The sequence below is a fragment of the Lithobates pipiens genome, unplaced genomic scaffold (assembly GCF_037356315.1).
Source record: "Lithobates pipiens isolate NorthernLeopardFrog02 unplaced genomic scaffold, aLitPip1_a1.2 Scaffold_17, whole genome shotgun sequence".
NCBI classification, from domain to species: Eukaryota; Metazoa; Chordata; class Amphibia; order Anura; family Ranidae; genus Lithobates; species Lithobates pipiens.
Window position 1 is genome coordinate 18,389,943 of NW_027507755.1, and position 23,955 is coordinate 18,413,897.

General features: G+C 44.4%; 1 protein-coding gene across 4 annotated transcripts in view; it reads right to left on the reverse strand.

Annotated features, from left to right (window-relative positions):
• Positions 1-2,678: 2,678 nt before the first annotated feature.
• PRSS23 (serine protease 23) overlaps positions 2,679-23,955 on the reverse strand; it is a 95,730-nt gene continuing 74,453 nt past the window's right edge. For all 4 annotated transcript variants that reach the window (XM_077485028.1, XM_077485027.1, XM_077485029.1 and 1 more), the window contains one exon: positions 2,679-11,376. In XM_077485028.1, coding sequence (XP_077341154.1) covers positions 10,242-11,360 — 1,119 coding nt within the window. In that variant the 5' untranslated portion in view covers positions 11,361-11,376 and the 3' untranslated portion in view covers positions 2,679-10,241. The remainder of the gene's footprint in view (positions 11,377-23,955) is intronic.

Sequence of the window (23,955 nt, forward strand, 5' to 3'; positions counted from 1 at the left end):
CCGACGTTACATCGTTGTGCGCTGGTGGGCATGTGGTTAAAGTTTTAGCCTTATTGAGATGTATGGGGTGCTGTGAGAGTTTTTTGTCGTGTCTAGTGTGAAGGTGGTTAAGCTAAATTCAGCTTTTTTTTATTCTTAAGTTACACAGTAATATGGAGCTGCTCCTCCCCCCCCTTTCTGGCTATAACAGCCTCAACTCTTCTTGGAAAGCTTTCCACAAAATTTGGAGTGAGTCTGTGGAAATTTGTTCCCATTCAGTCAATTGAACCTTTGTGAGATAAGGTACTGATGTAGGACAAGAAAATTTGGCTCATAACTGGAGTTTCAATTAATCACAAAAGGTGTTCACTAGGGCTGGGGTCGGGGCTCTGTGTTGTCCACTTTTGACTTCCTCCACACCAAATTCACCAAACCATGTCTTCATGGAGCTAGCTTTGTGCAAAGGGAGACAGTCGTGTTGAATCAAAAAAAGGACTTTCACCAAATTCTTACCACAAGGTTGGAAGTGCACAGTTTCCGAAATGAAATTGTCATTTTATACCGCACCATTAACAATATCCTTCCCTGGAAATAAAAAAAATGTAGAAAACCGTCTACATATCTGACAATCATACATGCCTGTGTATGAGACCATTTGCCCTGGAGTTAAGCTAGTTGCACACTGCTCGAATTTTGACCTATTCCTGTTGGCTTAGCTGAAACTCGAGTGGCTGCATTTGATGGGGACAGTGGCTGCATTTGATGGGCACAGTGGCTGCATTTGATGGGCACAGTGGCTGCATTACTGGCACAGTGGCTGCATTTGATGGGCACAGTGGCTGCAATTGATGGGCACAGTGGCTGCAATTGATGGGCAGAGTGGCTGCAATTGATGGACACAGTGGCTGCAATTGATGGACACAGTGGCTGCAATTGATGGGCAGAGTGGTTGCATTTGATGGGCACAGTGGCTGCATTTGACAGCACAGTGGCTGCAATTGATGGACACAGTGGCTGCAATTGATGGACACAGTGGCTGCAATTTATGGACACAGTGGCTGCAATTGATGGGCACAGTGGCTGCAATTGATGGACACAGTGGCTGCATTTGATGGGCACAGTGGCTGCATTTGACGGCACAGTGGCTGCATTTGATTTTTTTTTCAGTATTTTTCAGTTTGTTTGCGCCAGGGCTTTTTTTCAGGGGGAACTTGGCAGAACTGAGTTCCGCCACCTCTGGCTCAGACCCTTGGGGGACTGCTCACCACAATCACTTGTAAACACAGAAGTCTGGTTTCCGTGTTTACAAGTGACAGCTCTGCACTCTGTGTGTAACCCCCCGAACTTTGCACTCTGTATGTAATGCAATCCCAGTATTTAATGCCCCTTTAAGACCCTCCTACGGTCCGTGAAATTTGACTGACCACACCCACTATTTGATGTGATTTGGAGAGTGTGTGGGTGGAGGAGTTTTGGGGGGTCGTGGTTGAGTTTCAGCACCTATTGATTGAGAAAAAAAGCCCTGGTTTGCACCCCCCCCCAAAAAAATGTTGGGCACCAGTGGCCACTGTAGATTTGTCCGGTTCAACAGGGACCGGCCGAATTACGATTCATTTTTGGCTTTTCCCACTGGACAGAAGTGATCTATCATCTTCTCTGGAACCGGACTATTGGAACACTTTTATTCAATCAGTGCCCGCAGCCAATCAGCTTTAACGTTGATTAGTGTATTCTTACAGCGGAGGGTCCTGCTGTCAGTATACAATCCATCCACCTAGCTTGTGTGAATGGGGAAATCTGTTCATTCTTTTTTGAACAGTCCGCTGGCTCCATGTATGGCCAGCCTAACATTCTGTAGGAGAGGAAAGCTAGGTAGGACTTTTAAAGCGGAGTTCCACTCAAAAGTGGAACTTCCACTCATTTGTCTCCTCTCCCCCTCCAGTGCCACAATTGGCACCTTTCAGGGGGAAGGGGGGACAGGATACCGTCTTTGACAGGTATCCTGTTCCCACTTCCGGCAGTCCGCGCTGCGGCCCATGACATCACCGAGCGGCTCCCTCCTCCTCCCCGTCACTGGGCCAGTAGAACAGAGAGGAGCGGGGCCTCGTGCATACGCAGTAGGGTTCACTGCCGGGTCTCCTTACCCACAATGGCAGCGGCAGCACTCAACAGCTTATGGAAACATCAGCTGAGGTGCCGACATCGCTGCACTCCAGGACAGGTAAGTGTTCTATTAAAAGCCAGCAGCTGCAGTATATGTACAGTGGTGTGAAAAAGTGTTGTCCCAATTTGACTGCAAAAGCAGACATAAACTATAACGTTGAACTATATGATATATGTGGCATTCATTCTCTTTATTCTAAGTTACAAATTCCTAATGTGTTTGTTTTTCAGCAAAAGATATAAGGTGAACTTTCAAAAAAAAATCCAAGAAATTATTCTAAGGCCGCGTACACACGAGCGGACTGTTCGCTGAAACAAGGTTTCAGCGGACAGTTTTACGGAATTTCCGAAAAACCTTGTCCGTCCAACTGTCCGCTGAAACTGTCCGCTGAAAGCCCACACACGAGCGGACTGTCCGCCCAAACACTGTTCAGCGGACAAAGTTGGACGAACAGTCCGCCCGTGTGTACGCGGCCTAAGTGTGCAAAATTGATAATATCTGTAAAAAAAAAAAAAAAAAAGAAATAAAACTAAAATGATCAGACACACTTGTTTAGTCTCAGTTCATTTTTTTTTCCAGTGATGTACATTCAGAAGAGTTGAAGTCACCTTTTACATCATGAATAAGAAAAGCAGAAAATAAATATTATTGCCAAAGCTCAACAAATTGTGAAGCCCCGTAATATTGGCCTCCTGGTCTTCAATTTCTTCTTGCACAATTGTTAAAAGCATCTCAGATACAGTGAGGGAAAAAAAGTATTTGATCCCCTGCTGATTTGGTACGTTTGCCCACTGACAGAAATTATCAGTCTGTAATTTTAATGGTGAGAGACAGAATAACAACAAAAATATCCAAAAAACGCATTTCAAAAAAGTTATGAATTGATTTTTATTTTAATGAATGAAAGAAGTATTTGACCCCTTCACAAAATGTGACTTAGTACTTGGTGGCAAAACCCTTGTTGGCAATCACAGAGGTAAGACGTTTCTTGTAGTTGGCCACCAGGTTTGCACACATCTCAGGAGGGATTTTGTCCCACTCCTCTTTGCAGATCCTCTCCAAGTCATTAAGGTTTTGAGGCTGACATTTGGTATCTTGAACCTCCAACTCCCTCCACATATTTTTTATGGGATTAAGGTCTGGAGACTGACTAGGCCACTCCATGAGCCTAATGTTCTTCTTCTTGAGCCACTCCTTTGTTGCATTGGCCGTGTGTTTTGGGTCATTGGCATGCTGGAATACCCATGCACGGCCCATTTTCAATGCCCTGGCTGGGGGAAGGAGGTTCTCACCAAAGATTTGATGGTTCATGGCCCTGACCATCGTTCCTTTGATGCAGTGAAGTTGCCCTGTCCCCTTAGCAGAAAAACACCCCCGAATTATAATGTTTCCACCTCCATGTTTGACGGTGGGGATGGTGTTCTTAGGGTCATAGGCAGCATTCATGCTCCTCCAAACACAGCAAGTTTAGTTGATGCCAAAGAGCTTGATTTTGGTCTCATTTGACCATCAAAACTTTCACCAAATTCTACTCTGAAGCATTCAGATGTTCATTAGCAAACTTCAGACGGGCCTGTACATGTGCTTTCTTGAGCAGGGGGACATTGCGGGCACTGCAGTATTTCAGTCCTTCAGGGCTTATTGTGCTACCAATTGTTTTCTTGGTGACTATGGTCCCAGCTGCCTTGAGATCATTGGCAAGATTCTCCCGTGTAGTTTTGTGCTGATTCCTTACCGTTCTCATGATCATTGAAACTCCATGAGGTGAGATCTTGCATTGAGCCCCAGACCGAGGGAGATTGACAGTTATTTTGGGTCTGTTCCATTTGCAAATATTCGCACCAGCTGTTGCCACCCTCTCACCAAGCTGCTTGGTGATGGTCTTCTAGCCTATTCCAGCCTTGTGTAGGTCTACAATCTTGTCCCTGACATCCTTGGACAGCTCTTTGGTCTTGGCCATGGTGGGGAGATTGGAATCTGATTGATTGCTTCTGTGGACAGGTGTCTTTTATACAGGTAACAAGCTGAGACTAGGAGCACTCCCTTTAAGAGAGTGTTTCTAATCTCACCTCATTACCTGTATAGAAGACACCTGGGAGCCAGAAATCTCGCTGATTGATAGTGTCTCAAATACATATTTCAATCATTAAAATGCAAATCAATTTATAACTTTTTTTAAATGAGTTTTTCTGGATATTTTTGTTGTTATTCTGTCTCTGAACCTACCATTAAAATTATAGACTGATCACTTCTTTGTCAGTGGGCAAACATACAAAATCAGCAGGGGATCAAATACCTTTTACCCTCACTTTAAATATTGTGGACTTCCTTTTAGGCAACACAAATGAGTACTGTCCATGGTAATTTTTATTATTTGCAGTAACAGTTATATTTTGAACACAAGCTTTTGGGTCCTACCACTTCTCCGCCCAAGCAGTATCTAATTTTTCCTTAAGAACTACTTAAAAAGAAATTAAATATAAATACATTTTCCAATTCAATTATTTACCTCTTCTCTAGTGTTTCTAAACGAATAATGGCTGTGCCCAAATCCAGAGACACCCATTAGCATCTAAAGTGTTGCCAGCCAGCCAAAAGAAAAGGAGCCCACCTTGTGAATTGTGATTTCAACCTAGTACAGGCAGTCCCCGGGTTACAAACAAGATAGGGTCTGTAGGTTTGTTCTTAAAGCGGGATTCCACCCTAAAGTGGAACCTCCGCTGATCGGATCCCTCCCCCCCTCCGGTGTCACAATTGACACCTTTCAGGGGGGTGGAGATACCTGTCAAAGACAGGTATTTTCACCCACTTCCGGGCATAGACTCCCGTGGGAGTCTACGCCATTTCCTGCCCTGCCGCGCTGTCTGCTGGGACACACACGGGTCCCAGTGACAGCGCGGAGACTTCCTATTGCGCGGCGCGGCTCGCGCATGCGCAGTAGGGAACCGGGAAGTGAAGCCGATTCGCTTCACTTCCTGATTCCCTCACCTAGAATGGTGACTGCAGCAGCCGAGAGCCGAGCGATCGATCGGCCTCGGCTGCCGGCATTGCTGGAACCCGGGACAGGTGAGTGTCCATTTATTAAAAGTCAGCAGCTGTAGTATTTATAGCTGCTGCCTTTTAATATTTTTTTTTTGGTGGAATCCCTCTTTAAGTTGAATCTGTAAGTCAGAACAGGTACATTTTTTTTAAGTGTAGATCCACCCAAAAAAACTATTTTTAAGCTTTTTGGATAGCATAGGGAAGGGTTAACGCCCCTATGACGTTTGTTTTGCTGTATGTGCCCCTGTTCAGAAGATTTCACATCACTTTCTGTCCCAATGACAATTGGATTTTGAAAGTTTTGGGTTATTGTGGAAACAAGCCTTGGTGATAAAGCATCAGTGGAGACACCTTTTTCCCATGAAAACGCTTGCAGGAGTGAATTTCTCTTCCTAAGGGTAGATTTCCTCTCACTTCCTGTTGTCTCCCTCCGTTTGTAAGTAGGAGTTGTTTGTAAGTTAGATGTTTGTAACTAGGGGACTGGGTGTATCTAAATTAAGATTTTCATAGCCCATCACTGCCAAATTGTCATGATTCTCTACTGAATCTACACAGAACTTGGGGTCCAAACTTCTTAGCCCTTGTACACACGGTCGGAGATTCCGACTACCAAATCCATCGGAGTAATTCCGACGGATTAATTCCGGAAAAGGTCTGGAAGTGATGTTGCATACACACGGTCGGACTAAGTTGCTAAGTAACCAATAGCTTTGGTCTAGGAATTTGATCTGAGCATGCGTGGCACTTTGTCCGTCGGAGTAGGCTACACATGATCGGAGTATGTCCGATAGGAGCATTTTGTCGGAAAATTTTACCGGCAAGTTGGAAAAATTGGTCCATCGGATATTCCGACGGAAACAATCCGATGCAGACCACACACAGTCAGAATATCCGACAAAACGGTCCGATAGCACACATTCTGTCGGAATCTCCGACCGTGTGTACAAGGGCTCAGAGGGTTAAGCATCATTGTTCTAGACCAGAGGTCTCCAAACTTTTAAACAAATTGTCAGTTCTGTTCTTCAGACTTTAGAGGGTCCAGACAGTGGCCAGTGGCAGTAGAAATTTTCCCACCTTCAGTGGAAGTAAGTAATGTCCCAGGCTGGTGGTCAGTGGGGTAAACAAATTACATAGCACCTGTGGTCAGTAGGAGGAGGAACTGTGACGCACCAGCTGTGTCATTGGGAGGAATTATACCCCAATGTTGGTGTCAGTAGAAGGAATAGTGTTCCATTGTTTATATTGCTGGAAGAAACTACGCCCCACTATTTGTGTCAATGGGAAGACCAGTGCCCCAAGGGCTGAACAGAAGCAACCAAAGGGCCTCAGTTTGGAGGCCACTGTCCTAGACAATAAGGAACATATGGGAGAACAGTACACTGAAATTCAACATTAGCTTGCTATTATGTAGGACAGAACTAAAGTAAATAAATCACACCGACAATGGTGTAAACTACCGGAAGCAAATAAAAAAGCACCATAATCCCAAAGGGATGAAAAATTGCTACTGAAGACTAGAGAACATGTTGAACACTTAAAGTGGACATAAACCTAAACAATAAAAAAAAAAGCTGACAGGTAGGATTTATATGACAGAAGAGCCACCATTCGTCAATTTTTTGTCATGAACCCTTCTCCTTGTGTGTCAGCATTTGTGTACACTGAGTCAGGAATGCGCAGCTCATCATACATTTACGGCATGGCTCTGGCCCGTGACAATGTGACTCCCATGCACATGTGTGAGAGTGACTTCATCATGACCCAGCCAATCAAGCAAGCAAAGAGTCTAAACCCAGAAGGAAGACCTGTAGAAGATAGAAGCATCCGTGTCAGACAGGAGCACTGACACAGCAGTGCTGGAGGTGATCACTTGCTATGTAAGTCTGCCATAATGTGCTAGTATGCTGTGCATATCAGCAAATCATGGCACAATGCCCCTGAGGCCCATTTTTTTTTCTTTTTTGTGGAGTTTAAATTCTGCTTTAAAGAGGAATTTCACCCAGTGTTGTGCACATTAAAAGTTGGCAGCTACAAATACAAATAGGTACTTGCCAGCCCAATGAATTCCAGTACCATATTTCTTGCAGCCGATTCTTTTTACTGCTGCGGATCCCCGATGCCTCCATCCATGGAATTTGAGGCCAGCTGTCACTACCTGATGTCCCACAGCCCAACTAATGTGGGGAAAAGTGATCCTTACCTAGACTGAGAAAGAAGAAATGGGTACTGACAAAAAAGGGTATTTGCCACCCCCCAAAAAAGCTGCTACTCAGTTAAAGGGCCTGGGATGAAGGATAGAACTTCACATTTTAGGTGAAGTTCCACTTTAAAGGACGAGTTCATCAAAAATTGGAATATATTCAATTTTAGTTAGACTCTGCCTGATTGTCGGGTGAAGTTCCACTTTAAAGGACGAGTTCATCAAAAATTGGAATATATTACATTTTAGTTAGACTCTGCCTGATTGCCTATCAGCTTGTTAAAGGTAATTGAGACCTTGCAAATCAGAGCTGATAGCGATCTTCTGGGAAAATGGCTGGTTGGAGGGAACATTCTTTAAAGTCTGCAGGCAACTTAAGATTTGCGAGTGGTTTATATTATGGGCCTTATATCATCTATTAGCTTAATGCACGACAAAGTTGCATGTGCAGTATGGTTCTCGCCAAAAGAAGTTCACTTTGTTAACTATTAGATAAGAATTGTTATGTCATGTTAACTAAATGCAGAATTATTTAGGGCCAACATATTTTGTAGTATTTTACATAGAGGACTGTACAACCTATTACATCAGTAGCCATCTGTTTATGTTGCAGCATTCTACCCCATGAATAAATATGTGTGCAAGCTATGAAGAAATAAAACATTTGTAAAACAAAAAGGAATACTCACCTTCCTGTTGTAATTTTACTGGGCCTTCTCTTCGAAACTTGGGAAACCTAAGGATCCCATATCTTGTGAGAAGATACGCCAGTATTAAGCAGGAGCTCATTCTCATGGAATCTGGGATCCTTAGAATTTCACAAGAAAGCCCAGTGACATCACCTTCGCCTAAAAGCACCGGCTGGGGTATTATTTCCTTTTTTAAATGTTTTATGTTTTCATCGCGTTTACTTTACTTTTTTTATTTGGGGTGGGGGGGGGGGGGAAGCTGCAACATAGGTGGACCTTGGAATTTTGATACCTACCAACTGATGCAATCTTCTGGCACTACAATCAAAAGTTGAGTTGTGTAGATACATTTTTACATGAACCCACTCTAAAAATTTGCTTTAATTTCTATATTCAACAGTTATAACAGCTGATGCAGCTAATGATTACCACATCTGTGCCTCCACACGATCCCTTCTGATTTCCCCTACATGAGACATTTAACCAGATAAGTTAGATTTGACCACATCTATGTTGGCCAACTGAAACCAAAAGTAAGACTGGAGGTCCACCAATAATTTTTTTTTTCTTGAGTGGTTTGGGGTTGGCAACTTATTTTGGAGACTCGAGGAGCAATACCTTATATCCTTGCCAGAGGTCCTGGCAAATATACCCAGTAGCACACAGAAAACAAGTTTCAATTACTACTTGGTATAATACGAGATTTGAAAAGCTCTATCGGCAAGTTGGGAACCTCACTACAATGGCTGCAGATATCAGTTGTGAATATAGCATGAAGGGATCTTGCAACCGGAGTCCCCAAAACATAGGTGAAGTTTGTTGATAGTTCAACTAGCCATAATATATTATTTTAGGCTAACCCTAAAAAAAAACATTACATTGCACATTTAGGGCTATATTCTCCTCTCTCCACCAGCACATAGTAAACTTTCTTTTACTCCCCCTTCGCTTCACACCAAAGGAAATACATGGTGCTCCTGGGTTATGATGGAGCATGTGGCTCACTCCATGTGACAGTGCTGGACCAATCTCCAAGCTGTCACACGGGGAGTTCATAGCCCTACATAAGCTACAACTTGTAGCTTGCACAGGGCTTTCCTTTTGTTCCTGGTGCCGGAACAGGTAGCGGGGAAGCAAAAGGTGGGTATGTGCTGCTGGAGAGGCCTGTATTATAGTGATCCTGTTGTGTAGCCCTGCACAGCTTGAAGGACAACTGCCCTTGACAACCATTTCCAAGATAAATTAATTTAATCTATTGTAGTTAATTTATACTAGCTGTTTTGGTTTAGACAACTGAAAAAAAACAGCAGTGGAGTGGTTCTCTGGGTGTGTTAGGATAGTTTGGAACTGTCTCAAGAGACAACTTAGCTTAAAGTAGACAATCTGTAGCTGAGAGGAAATACTTGAGACAACCTTGTAATATCTTATTTACACAGCCATTTCTAAAAGATACACAGTGCCAACGTTATCCCTTTTATCATCCTGTACATTTAGGGTGAAAAATAAAATATTGCTCTCTAACTGAGTTCTGCAAAAAAAAAAAAAAACTTTCTTGTTTGACATCATAATAATACATTTTAGGTTCCATCTGCATATTTTGTACATCCTGAGATTAAAAGCTACTTTAGGGGGGGGAAAATACAGTTGCTCATCCACAGCAGTAATCAAACAGTACGGAAATAGTAATTTAAAAGAGACGAGAATTTTCAATTCTATTTTAGAGCTGGAAAGTGCAGTTTATATGTTGTGCGGAAAGCTTTCACCGTCAAATAACTTTCTGTATCGTCAATGTCTTATATTCTAAAAGAAGTCCACCGATCAAAATTGCAGGTTTGGCGTAACAATGCTGGTTAATTATGCCGATGCCCAGTAAGAAACAAAAACAAACTTAAGAGGCAAAAGCAAAAATTCATCATTCTGTAAAATATATTAACATCTGTCATCAACAGCTGTCTTGAGCAACCGTTGTGCTTATTAGTATCTGTGAAGTATAAGGATCTATGTGAGCATTGTGCCTCAGTGTTTCACTCCAATCTTCCTTGACAACACCTCGAACAATGGATTCATTGAACCGTTTGGTGGATTGCTTTAGCAATGTCTCTTTTTGTTCATATTTGGCCTTTCCTGAAATTATAAGACAGTCACTCCAAAGTATTTGGACTGGGAATCAGCCATCCTGACAATCTATATAGTTTCCCTTTATCCAGAAACATATCTGGGCATACTTAAGGGGTGTGATGCGCACAGCGACATTAAAATCCTGTTTTTCTCCATTTCTGTCAACCCACTGGTGCCCAGAGAATATTCCAATAATTTTTCGCTCCCACTTTTGCTTATCTCTCCGCCACATTCTGACATAGACTCCAGATCCGCTGGCACCAGGTTGGGCATCGCATTGTTGGTATAGAAGGTCATAAGTTTCGTCCTTAACTTCGCAGAACCTGTACACAAGGTCTCCTGGTCTGTCATTGTCAAAGCCAGAGAAGTGGATTCGGTGACTAGGCAATTGGCGACCTGTAGGACTTACTCCAATCATCATGAACTGTCTTTTATGTGGCTTTTTGAGCTCTAACAAAGCATAGTCATAATCCATGCCAATATCATTAGCATTACCTTTAATCCAACCTTTTGGGACATGTGTCCTTTTCACCCGAATCCACTGGAACTTCATTTTATCGCCTGATCCGGAATATGTGTGGTTGAAACCTTTGCGTCCATCTTTTACTTTTGGCTTTAGGAATCCCACTCTGAGCTTCTGTGCTCCTTTAACGTAGCTTTTACCATCATGGATACAATGGGCTGCTGTAAGGACGTGTTTTTCAGCTACCAAAGTACCTGTACAGCCTGTAGATAACTTTACTGATGTTGAGAAAGGATAATTAAGTAAAAAGTTCTTTCCATATATGTTAAATCTAGTGTCATGACCATAGATCTGCCTCTTCTGACGGGACTTGCCTGCTCCGTTTCCTTTGGTGCCAAGAACGTAGATGCCTACTTCAGTTAGTGTGCGGCTCCCATTGGCATAGAGGGTTTCATATGCCATGTTCTCTTTCAGGTCCTCAACTGTTGGTGTTGGGAAATGTTTGTGGCAATCAGGACCGCAGGAACATGGCACATCTAGCCTTGGCGCCGCATCAAAGTGAGGCTCCTCCAAGCCAGTTGTAGACTCAGGAACTATGACGGGGACTTTATAGGTTGGCCAAGTCGGTTTTGTATTAGTACCTTGAAGTTGCACACATGGCACTAACAACAAGAGGACCCAAACCGTGGACACTTTACTTGCCATCTTTACTTCTTTCAATCTGCAAGAGAGAAAAACAAAGAAGAAGAATTTTAAAATGTATGGCTTCAATTCTTTTCTTTTTTATTCCACTTTTTTCAATTAGTGATCTTGCCGAGACTACTACCTGTCCTAGGTTGATAACACTCCTTTTTGTTTTAACTCAAAATAGGAAGTTATGAGCACACTGGATTTTTTGCAGGATCAAAGGGAATTTTTTGTTTTTGCATTTATCAGATACATCAAAATGCTATCAATTATATATTTAGTAGATTTAAAGGGAGCAAATAAAATAATTGTATCATTATGCTTTACCTATAACTGAACATTACAAAAATGCTGATAGAGATGTAAAGCAAGCCAGTGAAAAAGCATGCATGTACAGTGCCTTGATAAAGTATTCGTAGACCTTGAAATTTTCCACTATTTGTCATGTTACAACCAAAAACATAAATGGATTTTATGTGATAGACCAACACAAAGTGGCACATGATTGTGGAGTGAAAGGAAAATGATAAATGGTTTTCAACATTTTTTACAAATAGATATCTGAAAAGTGTGGGTGCATTTGTATGGCGCCCCCCCTGAGTCAATACTTTGTAGAACCACCTTTCCCTGTAATTATAGCTGCAAGTCTTTTTGGAGATGTCTCTACCAACTTTGTACATCTAGAGAGTGAAATTTTTGCCCATTCTTCTTTGCAAGGTAGCTCAAGCTCTGTCAGATTGGATGGAGAGTGTCTGTGAACAACAAATTTCAAGTCTTGCCACAGATTCTCAATTTGATTCAGGTCTGGACTTTGACTGGGTCATTCTAACATATGAAAATGCTTTGATCTAAACCATTCCATTGTAGCTCTGGCTGTATGTTTAGGGTCCTTGTCCTGCTGGAAGGTTAATCTCCTCCCCAGCCTCAGGTCTTTTACAGACTCTAACAGGTTTTCTTCTAAGATTGCCCTGTGTTTGGCTCCATCTATCTTCCCATCAACTCTGATCAGCTTCCCTGTCCCTGCTGAAGAAAAGCATCCCCACAACTTGATGGTGCCACCACATTTCATGGTGGGGATGGTGTGTTCAGGGTGATGTGCAGTGTTAGTTTTCCGCCACACGCAGCGTTTTGCTTTTAGGCCAAAAAGTTCAATTTTGGTCTCATCTGACCAGAGTACCTTCTTCCACATGTTTGCTGAATCCCCCACATGATTTCTCGCAAACTTAAAATGGGACTTCTTATGGTTTTCTTTCAATGGCTTTCTTCTTGCCACTCTTCCATAAAGGCCAGATTTGTGCAGTACAAGACTAATAGTTGTCCTGTGGAGAAATTCTCCGACCTGAGCTGTGAATCTCCGCAACTCCTCCAGAGTTACCATGGGCCTCTTAGCTGCTTCTCTGATTTAATGCTCTCCTTGCCTGGCCTGTCAGTTTAGGTGGACAGCCATGTCTTGGTAGGTTTGCAGTTGTGCCATACTCTTTCTGCTCTGTGAGATGTTCAAAGCTTGGGATATTTTTTTGTAACCTATCCCTGCTTTAAACGTCTATCTACAACGTTTTCCCTGACCTGTCTGGTGTGTTCCTTGGCCTTTATGATGCAGTTTGTTCACTAAGGTTCTCTAACAAAGCTCTGAGGGCTTCAAAGAACAGCTGCATTTATACTGAGATAAAATTACACATAGATGGACTCTATTTACTACTTAGGTGACCTCTGAAGGCAATTGGTTCCACTAGATTTTAGTTAGGGGTATCAGAGCTGAATACAAATGCATGCCACGCTTTTCAAATATTTATTTGTAAACAAATTTGAAAACCATTTATCATTTTACTTCCACTGCACATTTATGTGCCACTTTGTGTTGGTCTATCACATAAAATCACAATAAAATACATTTACGTTTTTGGTTGTAACATGACAAAATGTGGAAAATTATAACCAGAAATTCGACCCCCCTCCTCCTTCCCCCACAGCCGGCCCATTAACAGAGTGAAACGCGCTTTGCACTTGCGCAGTAGGGAACTGGCTGTGAAGTCGCAAGGCTTCCCTGTCGGTTCATCTTAGTGGAGATGGCGGCGGCAAAAAAATCGGCTCTGGTGAAGACACTGCTGGATTCCTAATATTAAAAGTCAACAGCTACATTAGACTATGAACTGCTTCTAATAAGAACTAAGTTGTACAGTTCCTGTACTCTATAAAGAACTTTAGAATATGTTAGTGCTCTAAAAATATTGTAAGAAAATGAAAAAATGAATACCATCCAGAAAATACTAGGCATGTTTGCAAACATTATTTGATATCAGAAAGATATACTAGAATAAATATCAGATACAGAATATAAACTGGCCCATCCAATAGCTATTTTACATGAAGTATCTTATTTTGAGAAGGATGTTTGAACCCAAAGTGGGATGTGCCTCAGTATTTTCAAAAGATGTGGATATAATAAAGGTCCTCTTTGAGAAAGGTGTGTTTGAGCACTCCAAAATGTTGGGCTCTGGACCTCCTTTCCCACCTTTTATACACTAATGGTAAAAAAAATTCTGTACTTCCTTATAAATTTTTTTGCATATCAATGAGGTTGATTTGCCAAAATCAGAGGGTGCAAAATCTGGTGCAGATTCCAGGTTTTTTGTCAAAGCTTAAAGGGGTTGTAAAGGTTCGTGTTTTTTTCACTTTAATGCATCTTATGCATTAAGGTGAAAAAACACCTGGCAGTCACCGGTCCCCCAGCCCCCCTGTTTTACTTACCTGAACCCCTTCATTCAGTCGGCGGGGACGCACTCTCCCTCTCTCCACTGGCTCCCAGCTCTTGATTGGATAGATTGATGGCAGCGCAGCCATTGGCTCCCACTGCTGTCAATCAAATCCAATGACGCGGGCGCCGGGGGGCGAAGCCGTGTCCTGCATTCGGCCTCTATGGATGCCGAATGCTGGATTTGGGAGCGCGCCCGCAGGGTAATGCCCTGGGAGAGCGCTTCTCCCAGGAGGTTATCTGATGCGGGGAGGAGCCTTGAGAGCCACCGGGGGACCCCAGAAGACCAGGTTCGGGGCAACTCTGTGCAAAACGAGCTGCACAGCGGAGGTAAGTATATCATGTTTGTTATTTAAAAAAACTAAAAAAAATTACCCTTACAATCACTTAAATTGAACAAGCTGAAGTTAGAAGCTGATTGGCTACCACGCAGAGCTGTACCAGATTTTGCACTCCTTTTAGTAAATCAACCCACATATATCGAATTGCTTTAGCATATAGTGCTATATTGCCATATACTGCATTTGCTTTGTGATATAAACATAAGGGAGGATGGCACCCCTTATGAATTGTTCATATGTTCTCATGTAAGGGTGTGGTGTGCAAGGGACATTGAGAACTGGCATATGAAGCACTGACAACGAAACAAAGTTGGCATGTAAGGCCGCGTACACACGGGCGGACTGTTCGCCCAACCTTGTCCGCTGAACAGTGTTTGGGCGGACAGTCCGCTCGTGTGTGGGCTTTCAGCGGACAGTTTCAGCGGACAGTTTGACGGACAAAGTCTTTCGGAAATTCCGAAAAACTGTCCGCTGAAACTGTGTTTGAGCGGACAGTCCGCCCGTGTGTAGGCTACTTTCGAAATGAGCAAACTGTTCCCGCTCGGAGGAGTCTGCTCATTTCGAGCGCGTGTGAAGGTAGGCGGGGCCCGCGACGGAGACGTCGCGGGCTCCGCCGCCTGGAATGGGCTTAAAGGGGAACCCCAACGCCGAAAAAAATAGGCGTGGGGGTTCCCCCAAAGTCCACAACAGACCCTTGTCCGAGCACGCTACCCGGCCGGCCAGGAAAGGGGGGCGAGCGAGCGCGCCCCCCCTCCTGAGCCGTACCAGGCCGCGTGCCCTCAACATGGGGGGGTGCCTTGGGGAAGGGGGGGCCGCGCGGCCCCCCCACCCCAAAGCACCTTGTCCCCATGTTGATGAGGACAAGGGCCTCTTCCCGACAACCCTGGCCGTTGGTTGTCGGGGTCTGCAGGCTTATCGGAATCCGGGAGCCCCCTTTAAGAAGGGGGCCCCCGGATACCAGCCCCCCACCCTATGTGAATGAGTATGGGGTACAATGTACCCCTACCCATTCACATAGGGTGGGGGGCCGGTATCCGGGGGCCCCCTTCTTAAAGGGGGCTCCCGGATTCCGATAAGCCCCCCGCCCGCAGACCCCGACAACCAACGGCCAGGGTTGTCGGGAAGAGGCCCTTGTCCTCATCAACATGGGGACAAGGTGCTTTGGGGTGGCCGGCCGGGTAGCGTGCTCGGACAAGGGTCTGTTGTGGACTTTGGGGGGACCCCCACGCCGATTTTTTTCGGCGTTGGGGTTCCCCTTTAAGTCCATTCCAGGCGGCGGAGCCCGCGACGTCTCCTTCGCGGGCCCCGCCTACCTGTACACGCGCTCGAAATGGGCGGATTTGCCTCCGCCTTACGTGGGCGAGTCCGATCATTTCAAAAGTTGAGCGAACTGTTTGTCAAACAGTTCGCTGAAACAGTCCGCTCAAAAAGTGCCGTGTGTGGCCATGTCCGTCCATGCTAATTTTGAGCGGAATGTTTGCCGAAACTGTTTGACAAACAAAGTTGGGCGAACAGTCCGCCCGTGTGTACGCGGCCTAAGCCAGGTTCCTATAAATCCATACAGCCATATTCCCAGGTAGAAATACTGACTACGCCATAGCACACAACGAACATTCTGTCTTGCAATTCCATAAAAAGAAAGGTAATAGCACGTTTCATCCTTTAGCCCCACAGTTACGTGGATGTAAAATATCTTACTTTATGTAAAAATGCTTTTCACATTTTGAAAGCAATGCTTTCATTGAATACACTAGTTCTAAGAACGCTGTTATTCAGAATTCAGCCAGCAGAGGGCCTTATTTCATGGTGTAAATCATACAAAGGCTTCTACTTCTATGTCCCACATATTGACCATATTACACTAGTAAGACCTCAATCACAGTTTTGCTTTGACTGCTTTTTTTTTTCTTGGTCTGCTTGAATTCCTGGCTCTATAAGTGGTCATGGAAAATTCTATATATCCCTTGAGTTCTCTGAGTCAGAAGAAAGCTGTTTCAATCTGTAAAAATACAATAAATGTACACCTTTAAACTCTTCAAGAAGAGGGACGCTTTTTAGCACCAATCTTTATGCCAAAGACCGTCCCTTGCCTGTTCATTGTTTTTATACTTACATCTACAACTGTCCATCAAAACGGGTATTAAAAATGTACCATTCCACGCCAAAATAAATGGTTGACCTGAAAATGCTAGTTCCCTGGCTGTCTCTGGCTTTAATATGTTAAAGTGAAGGATGGGTTAGAGGTTAGTCAGTATAGGTGTTAGGAAGGGTTAGGGAGCATTTTTAAGATTAGTTAGGTGTAGGTGTGGAATTCCACTTCAAAGCCTCACTTATTGCTCTGACCCCTACCCCCAATTGCCACCCCTCCCCCTTTGAGGCCCCCCCACTTCTCACAGTTCCACCATGCCCTGCACTCACAGTATGTCTTTAGTCTCTTGATTGAGTACATCCAGTGGTAGAATAGAATTACTGTGGGGGACAGAGCTGGGAAGGCAGTGAGTAGGGCAGCCTAAGCCTTTTTTTTTTTTTTTTTTTTTTTTACAGCCTCCTGTGAGCCTATGGCATTAAAGCGGAGCTCCACTCAAAAGGGGAAGCTCCGCTTGTCTACCTTCTCACCCCCTCTGCTGCCACATTTGGCAGGTACCTGGCTTTGCTAGGTACCCGCTCCCACTTCCCGCTGAGTTCACCGCAGCGAACCCAGCCAGAAGTTTGGCTCCCCTCCTCCTTCCCCCACAGCCGGCCTATTCACAGAGTGAAACGCGTTTTGGACTTGCGCAGTAGGAAACTGGCTGTGAATTCGCAAAGCTTCCCTGTCGGTTCATCTTAGTGGAGACGGCGGCGGCAAAAATCGGCTCTGGTGAAGACACTGCTGGATTCCTGGCCAGGTAATGTCCTACTATTAAAAGTCAACAGCTACAGTATTTGTACCTATTGAAATTTTTTTTTCTGCAGCAGCCTGGAGCTCCTCTTTAAGTATCTGCCTCTAGAGGGCACATTATTTGTCACCCTGGAATCACAGGGTAACCGAGAGTGGCAATACATAATGTGGCATTCAGAAGAGGATCCATGGTGTCAGTGACTGGACCAAATATCCAAGTAAAAAAGCGTTATAATGAAAATGTAAACAAATTGCTGGGACTGTTGGGTGGAGCGGTGGCTTAAAACTGGAGTTATAGTGGATCTAATCCCTCCAGAAATTGGAATATATTGCAGCCTACCAACCTTAGATGCAGTGGCTGCATTATTTTTATTTTTTCCTCTTTATTTTCACATAGTTATCCTGAAAAAAAAACAGTCTACCTGTCCCTGGGTGGATTTACTTACTCCTCCACTGTAATCACATAAGGAGCAATGATTGTCACCCAGGCTGGACTTCAAACATGTCTTTCTCTCTTCACCTCCATTAAGGCCCTTTCACACAGGCGGACCGATCGGCCCCACCTTAATTTTTTTGGGCAGACCTGATTGGACCCTCCAGTCTCCTCTAGGGAGAGGTGGGTGTCAATGGACATGTGCCACTTGGCAGAGCCAGCAGCATGATTACAAGGGTGCCATTCTGGCCACCCCAGTAAGGGAGGCATTCTTTACACTTACCACCACCAATGTATGGGGCATTTTCCCAATGAATCCCGATTGACTAATCTTACCAGAGGTTGCCTGAGACCTGAAAATTATTTCAAGGGTTCCTCTATGGTAGTGTTTCTCAACTCCAGTCCTCAAGGTGCCCCAACAGGTCATGTTTTCAGGCTTTCCGTTATTTTGCACAGGTGATTTAATCAGTTTCACTGCCTTAGTAATCACCACAGCCATTTAATCTGAAGGAAATCCTGAAAACATGACCTGTTGGTGCGCCTTGAGGACTGGAGTTGAGAAACACTGTTCTAGGGCACTGATGGCGAACCTTGGCATCCCAGATATTTTGAAACTACATTTCCCATGATGCTAATGCACTATGTAGTGTAGTTGAGCAGCATGGGAAATGTAGTTCCAAGACATCTGGGGTGCCAAGGTTCTCCATCACTGTTCTAGGGTAAAAAGAGGGAGGCTGTGTTAACCCATTAAAGCACAGCAGACCATATTAGCTCTTTAACATATACCATCAGGCAACCATAGTGATTTACTGCTACCTATTTTTTTCCTGTAGTCCAAATGTTATAATTGCAGACCCAGATTGGTGCATGCATTGTTTAACCACTTGCTTACTGGGCACTTAAACCCCCCTCAGTCCCAGACCAATTTTCAGCTTTCAGCGCTGATGCACTTTGAGTGACAATTACGCGGTCATACAACACTGTACCCAAATGAAATTTTTATCATTTTTTTCCCACAAATAGAGCTTTCTTTTGGTGGTATTTAGTTACAGCTCGGAGTTTTATTTTTTGCTAAACAAACAAAAAAAGATGCAAAAAAAAAAAAAATCATGTTTTAATAGTTTGTTATAAAATTTTGCAAACGGGTCATTTTTCTCCTTCATTGAAGTGCGCTGATTAGGCGGCACTGATAGGCTGCATTGGTGGGCACTGATGGGCTGCATTGGTGGGCACTGATGGGCTGCATTGGTGGGCACTGATAGGCTGCACTGGTGGGCACTGATAGGCATAGTTAAGGCGGCACTAATAGGCACAGATAAGGCGGCACCGATGGGCACAGATAAGGCGGCACTGATGGGCAAAGATGGGCACAGATAAGATGGCACGGATGGGTGGCACGGATAAGTGGCACGGATGGGTGGCACGGATGGGCACTGATAGGTACCACAGATAGATGGGACTGATGGGCACTGATAGGTGGCACTGATAGGTGGCTCTGATAGGTGGCACTGCTGGGCACTGATGGGCGGCACTGCTGGGCACTGATGGGCGGCACTGCTGGGCACTGATGGGCGGCACTGGGGTGCAGCACCTTTGAGGCAGATTTTGGGTGGCACTGTGGGTGGCACTGCTGGGTGGCACTGTGGGTGGCACTGTGGGCACTGCTGGGTGGCACTGTGGGCACTGCTGGGTGGCACTGTGGGCACTATGGGCACTGCTGGGTGGCACTGACAGGGGGGCACTTACTTTATTTCAGGATGGCACTGCGGGTGGCAGGTGGGCACTGGCAGGGGGCAGGTGTCCGTTTAAATTGCAGGCCGTGATCGGGACTGATGTCCCGAACACGGCCGCCGGCGATCGGCTTTTTTTTTTTCTCCTCGCGCTGTCAGCGCGAGGAGGAATACTAGCCGATTACCGGCTCCGTTTTATCACATGATCAGCTGTCATTGGCTGACAGCTGATCACGTGATAAGGGGTCGGGATCGACCCCTTACACGGATCGGTGATCAGGCGAGTCTCACGGACTCGCCGATCACAGAGCGCGCCGCGCGCGCCCCTCAGGGGGCGCGCAGGCCGCTCGTAACCGGGACTACGTCAATAGACATAGTCCCGAAAATGTGGGTCCGCGCTATTGCCGTCATTTTGCAATAGCGCGGATCCCAAGTGGTTAAATTCACCATATCTTGCTCTGCTTCAATAGCTTTAGTGCCAGGAGCGATAAATGGCACAGTTTTAACAGGCCATATATAGCATTAGCCGTTCGCTAGTTGCTTGAAACTCCTTAATTTATGACCTGTAGAAGGTCAGCGCTCAGGTTAGTAGTCCCTGCGGTTCTTTATTTCAAAGCTGAGGCCAGCTAAAAAGACTATTTGAGATAAAATATCCATCAAGAACCTAGCCTACCAATTATCTGCCGGACATATCAACTATACCTATTAAAACCAAACACAAGTTTGTAGGAGTGCTATTGCCAAGTTTGTTAATACATTAAACAGGACAATCCCGTCTCTCACGGATGTGTTTCCCTGACCATAAAACTAAAGAGTTGGAACAGTCTTATCCTGTACTCCCTTCATTCCTGTATGACTCACACATGAGAAATGAATGGAAATTCCCACATTGCGTTTTTTACAAAAAAAAAACAGACATTAGAAATTATTGGTTGGAAGTCATAATTGTTGAGGAAAGAACTGCTTATTTCATGAAAGTTTACAGCAGAATTCTAGGAATGATCTTTTTTCCATACTTGGTCCAACTTGGATGGGTCTGTGACCTACAGCAAGCATGACGGTAAGGACTTGATGTAGAGCATAAAGAGATACTCCATGCAAGCAAAAGTGTTCCCCCTGACCTGGTCTAGCGATTTACTGCATACACTGCATACACTTGTGAATATTTGTGAAGCCATACTGCCTCCTGCAAAGTGTGCTCCCTAACTCTGGTCTAAGAAAGCTCCCAACTTGGGACATCGATAGCAATGAATAAATTAGGAGCAGGTATGCCTTGGAGGTAACCTATTCTTCCTTAAAGGAGTCCAGACCTGTTCACTGGTAATCAAAGAACTCCAGTGCAATGGAGGGCAACCCTAATAAGGTGGAGATCTGAACAAAATGGAAAAGATCACCAGGGTGCACCATGCTTTTTTTAAAGGTAAATAACTTAACAAGGCTTCATTAAAATGTAAGGAAAGTTCGAAGAGTTCAGGTGACAGAAATAAGTAACGCAATGTTCAGAGGTCAGTGGTACATCACGCAGAGTGCAGACCTCAGCAGTAAGAAATGCAGAATGCAGGAGTCAGTTGAAAATAATGCAGAGTGCAGGTGTCAGCACTAACCCAGAGTTCAGAGGTCAGTAGTAACACAGAAAAGAGAGGACAGTAGTAAGAAAAACAGAGTGCAGGGGTCAGTAGAGATTATCACAGAGTGCAGGGGTCAGTATTAATGCAGAGTCCAGGGGTCAGTAGTAAATACGCAGAGTGCAGGGGTCGGTAGTAACAATTGTAGAGCGCAGGGGTCAGTAGAAATTACCACAGAGTGCAGGGGTCAGTAGAAATTACCACAGAGTGCAGGGGTCAGTATTAATGCAGAGTCCGGGGTTCAGTAGTAAGTACGCAGAATGCAGGCGTTGGTAGTAAATGCACAGTGTGCCGGGCTAAATAGAAACGTATGTAGAGTTCAGGGGTCAGTAATAAGCAATGCAGAGTGCAGGGGTCAGTAGTAAGTAATGTAGAGAGCAAGGGTGAGAAGTAACGCAGAGGTCAGATGTCAGCTATAATTAACACAAGAGTTCAGAGGTAAGTAGTAAGTAACGCAGGATGCAGGGGTCAGTAGTAAGTAATGGAGAGTGCAAGGGTCAGTAGTAAGTAAGGTAGAGTGCAAGGGTCAGTAGTAACATATGCAGAGTTCAAGGGTCAGTAATAAGCAATGCAGAGGTAAGTAGTAAGTAATGTAGAGTACAAGGGTGAGAAGTAACGCAGAGGTCAGATGTTAGCTATAAGTAACACAAGAGTTCAGAGGTCAGTAGTAAGTAACGCAGGATGCAGGGGTCAGTAGTAAGTAATGGAGAGTGCAAGGGTCAGTAGTAATGTAGAGGTCAGATGTTAGCTATAAGTAACACAGAGTTCAGAGGTTAGTAGTAAGTAACATAGGATGCAGGGGTCCGTAGTAAAGTAGAGTGCAAGGGTCAGTAGTAAGTAAGGTAGAGTGCAAGGGTCCGTAATAATGCAGAGGGCAGATGCTAGCTATAAGTAACACAAGAGTTCAATGGTCAGTAGTAAGTAACACAGGATGAAGGGGTCAGTAGTAAGTTATGTAGAGTGCAAGAGTCAGTAGTAAGTAAGGTAGAGTGCAAGGGTCAGTAGTAATGTAGAGGTCAGATGTTAGCTATAAGTAACTCTGAGTTCAGAGGTTGGTAGTAACATAGGATGCAGGGGTCCATAGTAAGTAAAGTAGATGCAAGGGTCAGTAGTAAGGTAGAATGCAAGGGTCTGTAGTAATGCAGAGGTCAGATGTTAGCTATAAGTAACACTACTCAGTAGTAAGTAACACAGGGTGCAGGGGCCAGTAGTAAATAATGCAGAGTGCAGGGGTTAATATCACTGCTCAAATTCCCCACTGCCTCTGCAAAAATTCACCAGACTTCATGTGCGGTGGTGCCCAGCAGAGTGAGGTAAGTCCTCCCATGTGACCTGTCTGAGCTGAGATGGAGCCCAGGACTTCCCACGGCTGTGTTCCCGTTGCCACTCTGACCTAAGATCATAGAGGTGGTGGGCAGGATCTGGAGCTGGAAACACGGTGGAGCCACGATCTACAAGTCACATAGCCGCGATCGACAGGTAGATCACATCCACCAGTTTCCATTCCTCACTCTAGTATTTAAATTCAACAAAAGTGACCACACTTTGCAGATGTGGCTTGACGCAGCAGTGTGGCTTTACATATACTCACAAACACATGAAATAGAACCTTTGCTGGGGAACTTTTTGGCTTTAGATACTCTTGAATTTTTATTTTTTTTTTCTGCTAATTTTCTGCAGATTTATCCAGTCCCTTTGTGAATTTCTTGGAAATGAAAAGATAAAGGTCCTCAGCTTCGTGATGAGGACAACACGGGTTCACGTGAAGGCAGCAGATTCTCAGATTAGTACAGCCGAGGTCATTTTGCAGCACAGGTACCATTATTTTCCTTAAAACCTAATTTACCCTTTGGTGAACTTTGCCTTTAAACGTGACCCTGGGGAAAGGACCCCTGATATTAATCATTGGCTGCAGTCATGGTTTTTCTGTGTCTGAACAATATCAATCAGCAGGTCTCCTAAAAGTCTGCACCATTTTATATTGAACGAATTCCAAACAGTGGACGCGGCTATGGACGCTCACAAATAAAAAGTGCACGCTTATTAAATGCACTAAGTGTGGCTTAATGAGTTTTCTGAAAGAAGCCAATAAACCAATAACCTGCCTTCAGGAATCTGCCGCCTAGCAGGAATGTCAGCAGAATGTGACCAGGGCCAATCTTTTCTCTGATTCCTTTTCACATTCTGCTATGCATGATTGCCTTATTTTTCCGGAAGAGTACAATGTTACAGCAAGTTGTCAATGCTTCGCCCACTCAACAGAAGGTTTGTACCAATACTACAGTCAGCGCTACAGAATCTCTAAAGCCACGAGCAAAACTGAGATATAATGCAGCTTATTGGTGCTTAGCTGGTGAATTCATTTTGCTTTCACAAGTCTTGTTCTACGGCAGGGATGTGCAATTAGCGGACCTCCAGCTGTTGCAGAACTACAAGTCCCATGAGGCATAGCAAGACTCTGACAGACACAAGCATGACACCCAGAGGCAGGGGTGTCTTTAAGGCAGGGCAAAACGGGCAGCTGCCCTGGGCCCTGTCATTGTTTTGGGGCCCAAAGCAGCTGCCTCATACTTGCCAACTATCCCAGTTTAAATTACCTTGTCCTTTGAAGTTTTAGTCCTGTGCTGTGTCTCGATATCTCAGTGTGAAGTGCTGATACTAATGCTGCCCAGCTCTGCCTTATTGTTGCATACAGATGACTCACCTGCTGACCCTGTGTTTACATGTAAATAACAGGCATTCATATGTAAATAGCGGTGGCATTCATAAGTAAATAGCTGTGGCAGACGGTATAGATATGTACAGTAAATAAAGGCAGCATTCATATGTATATCATGCCCCCCTGCAGTGAGCA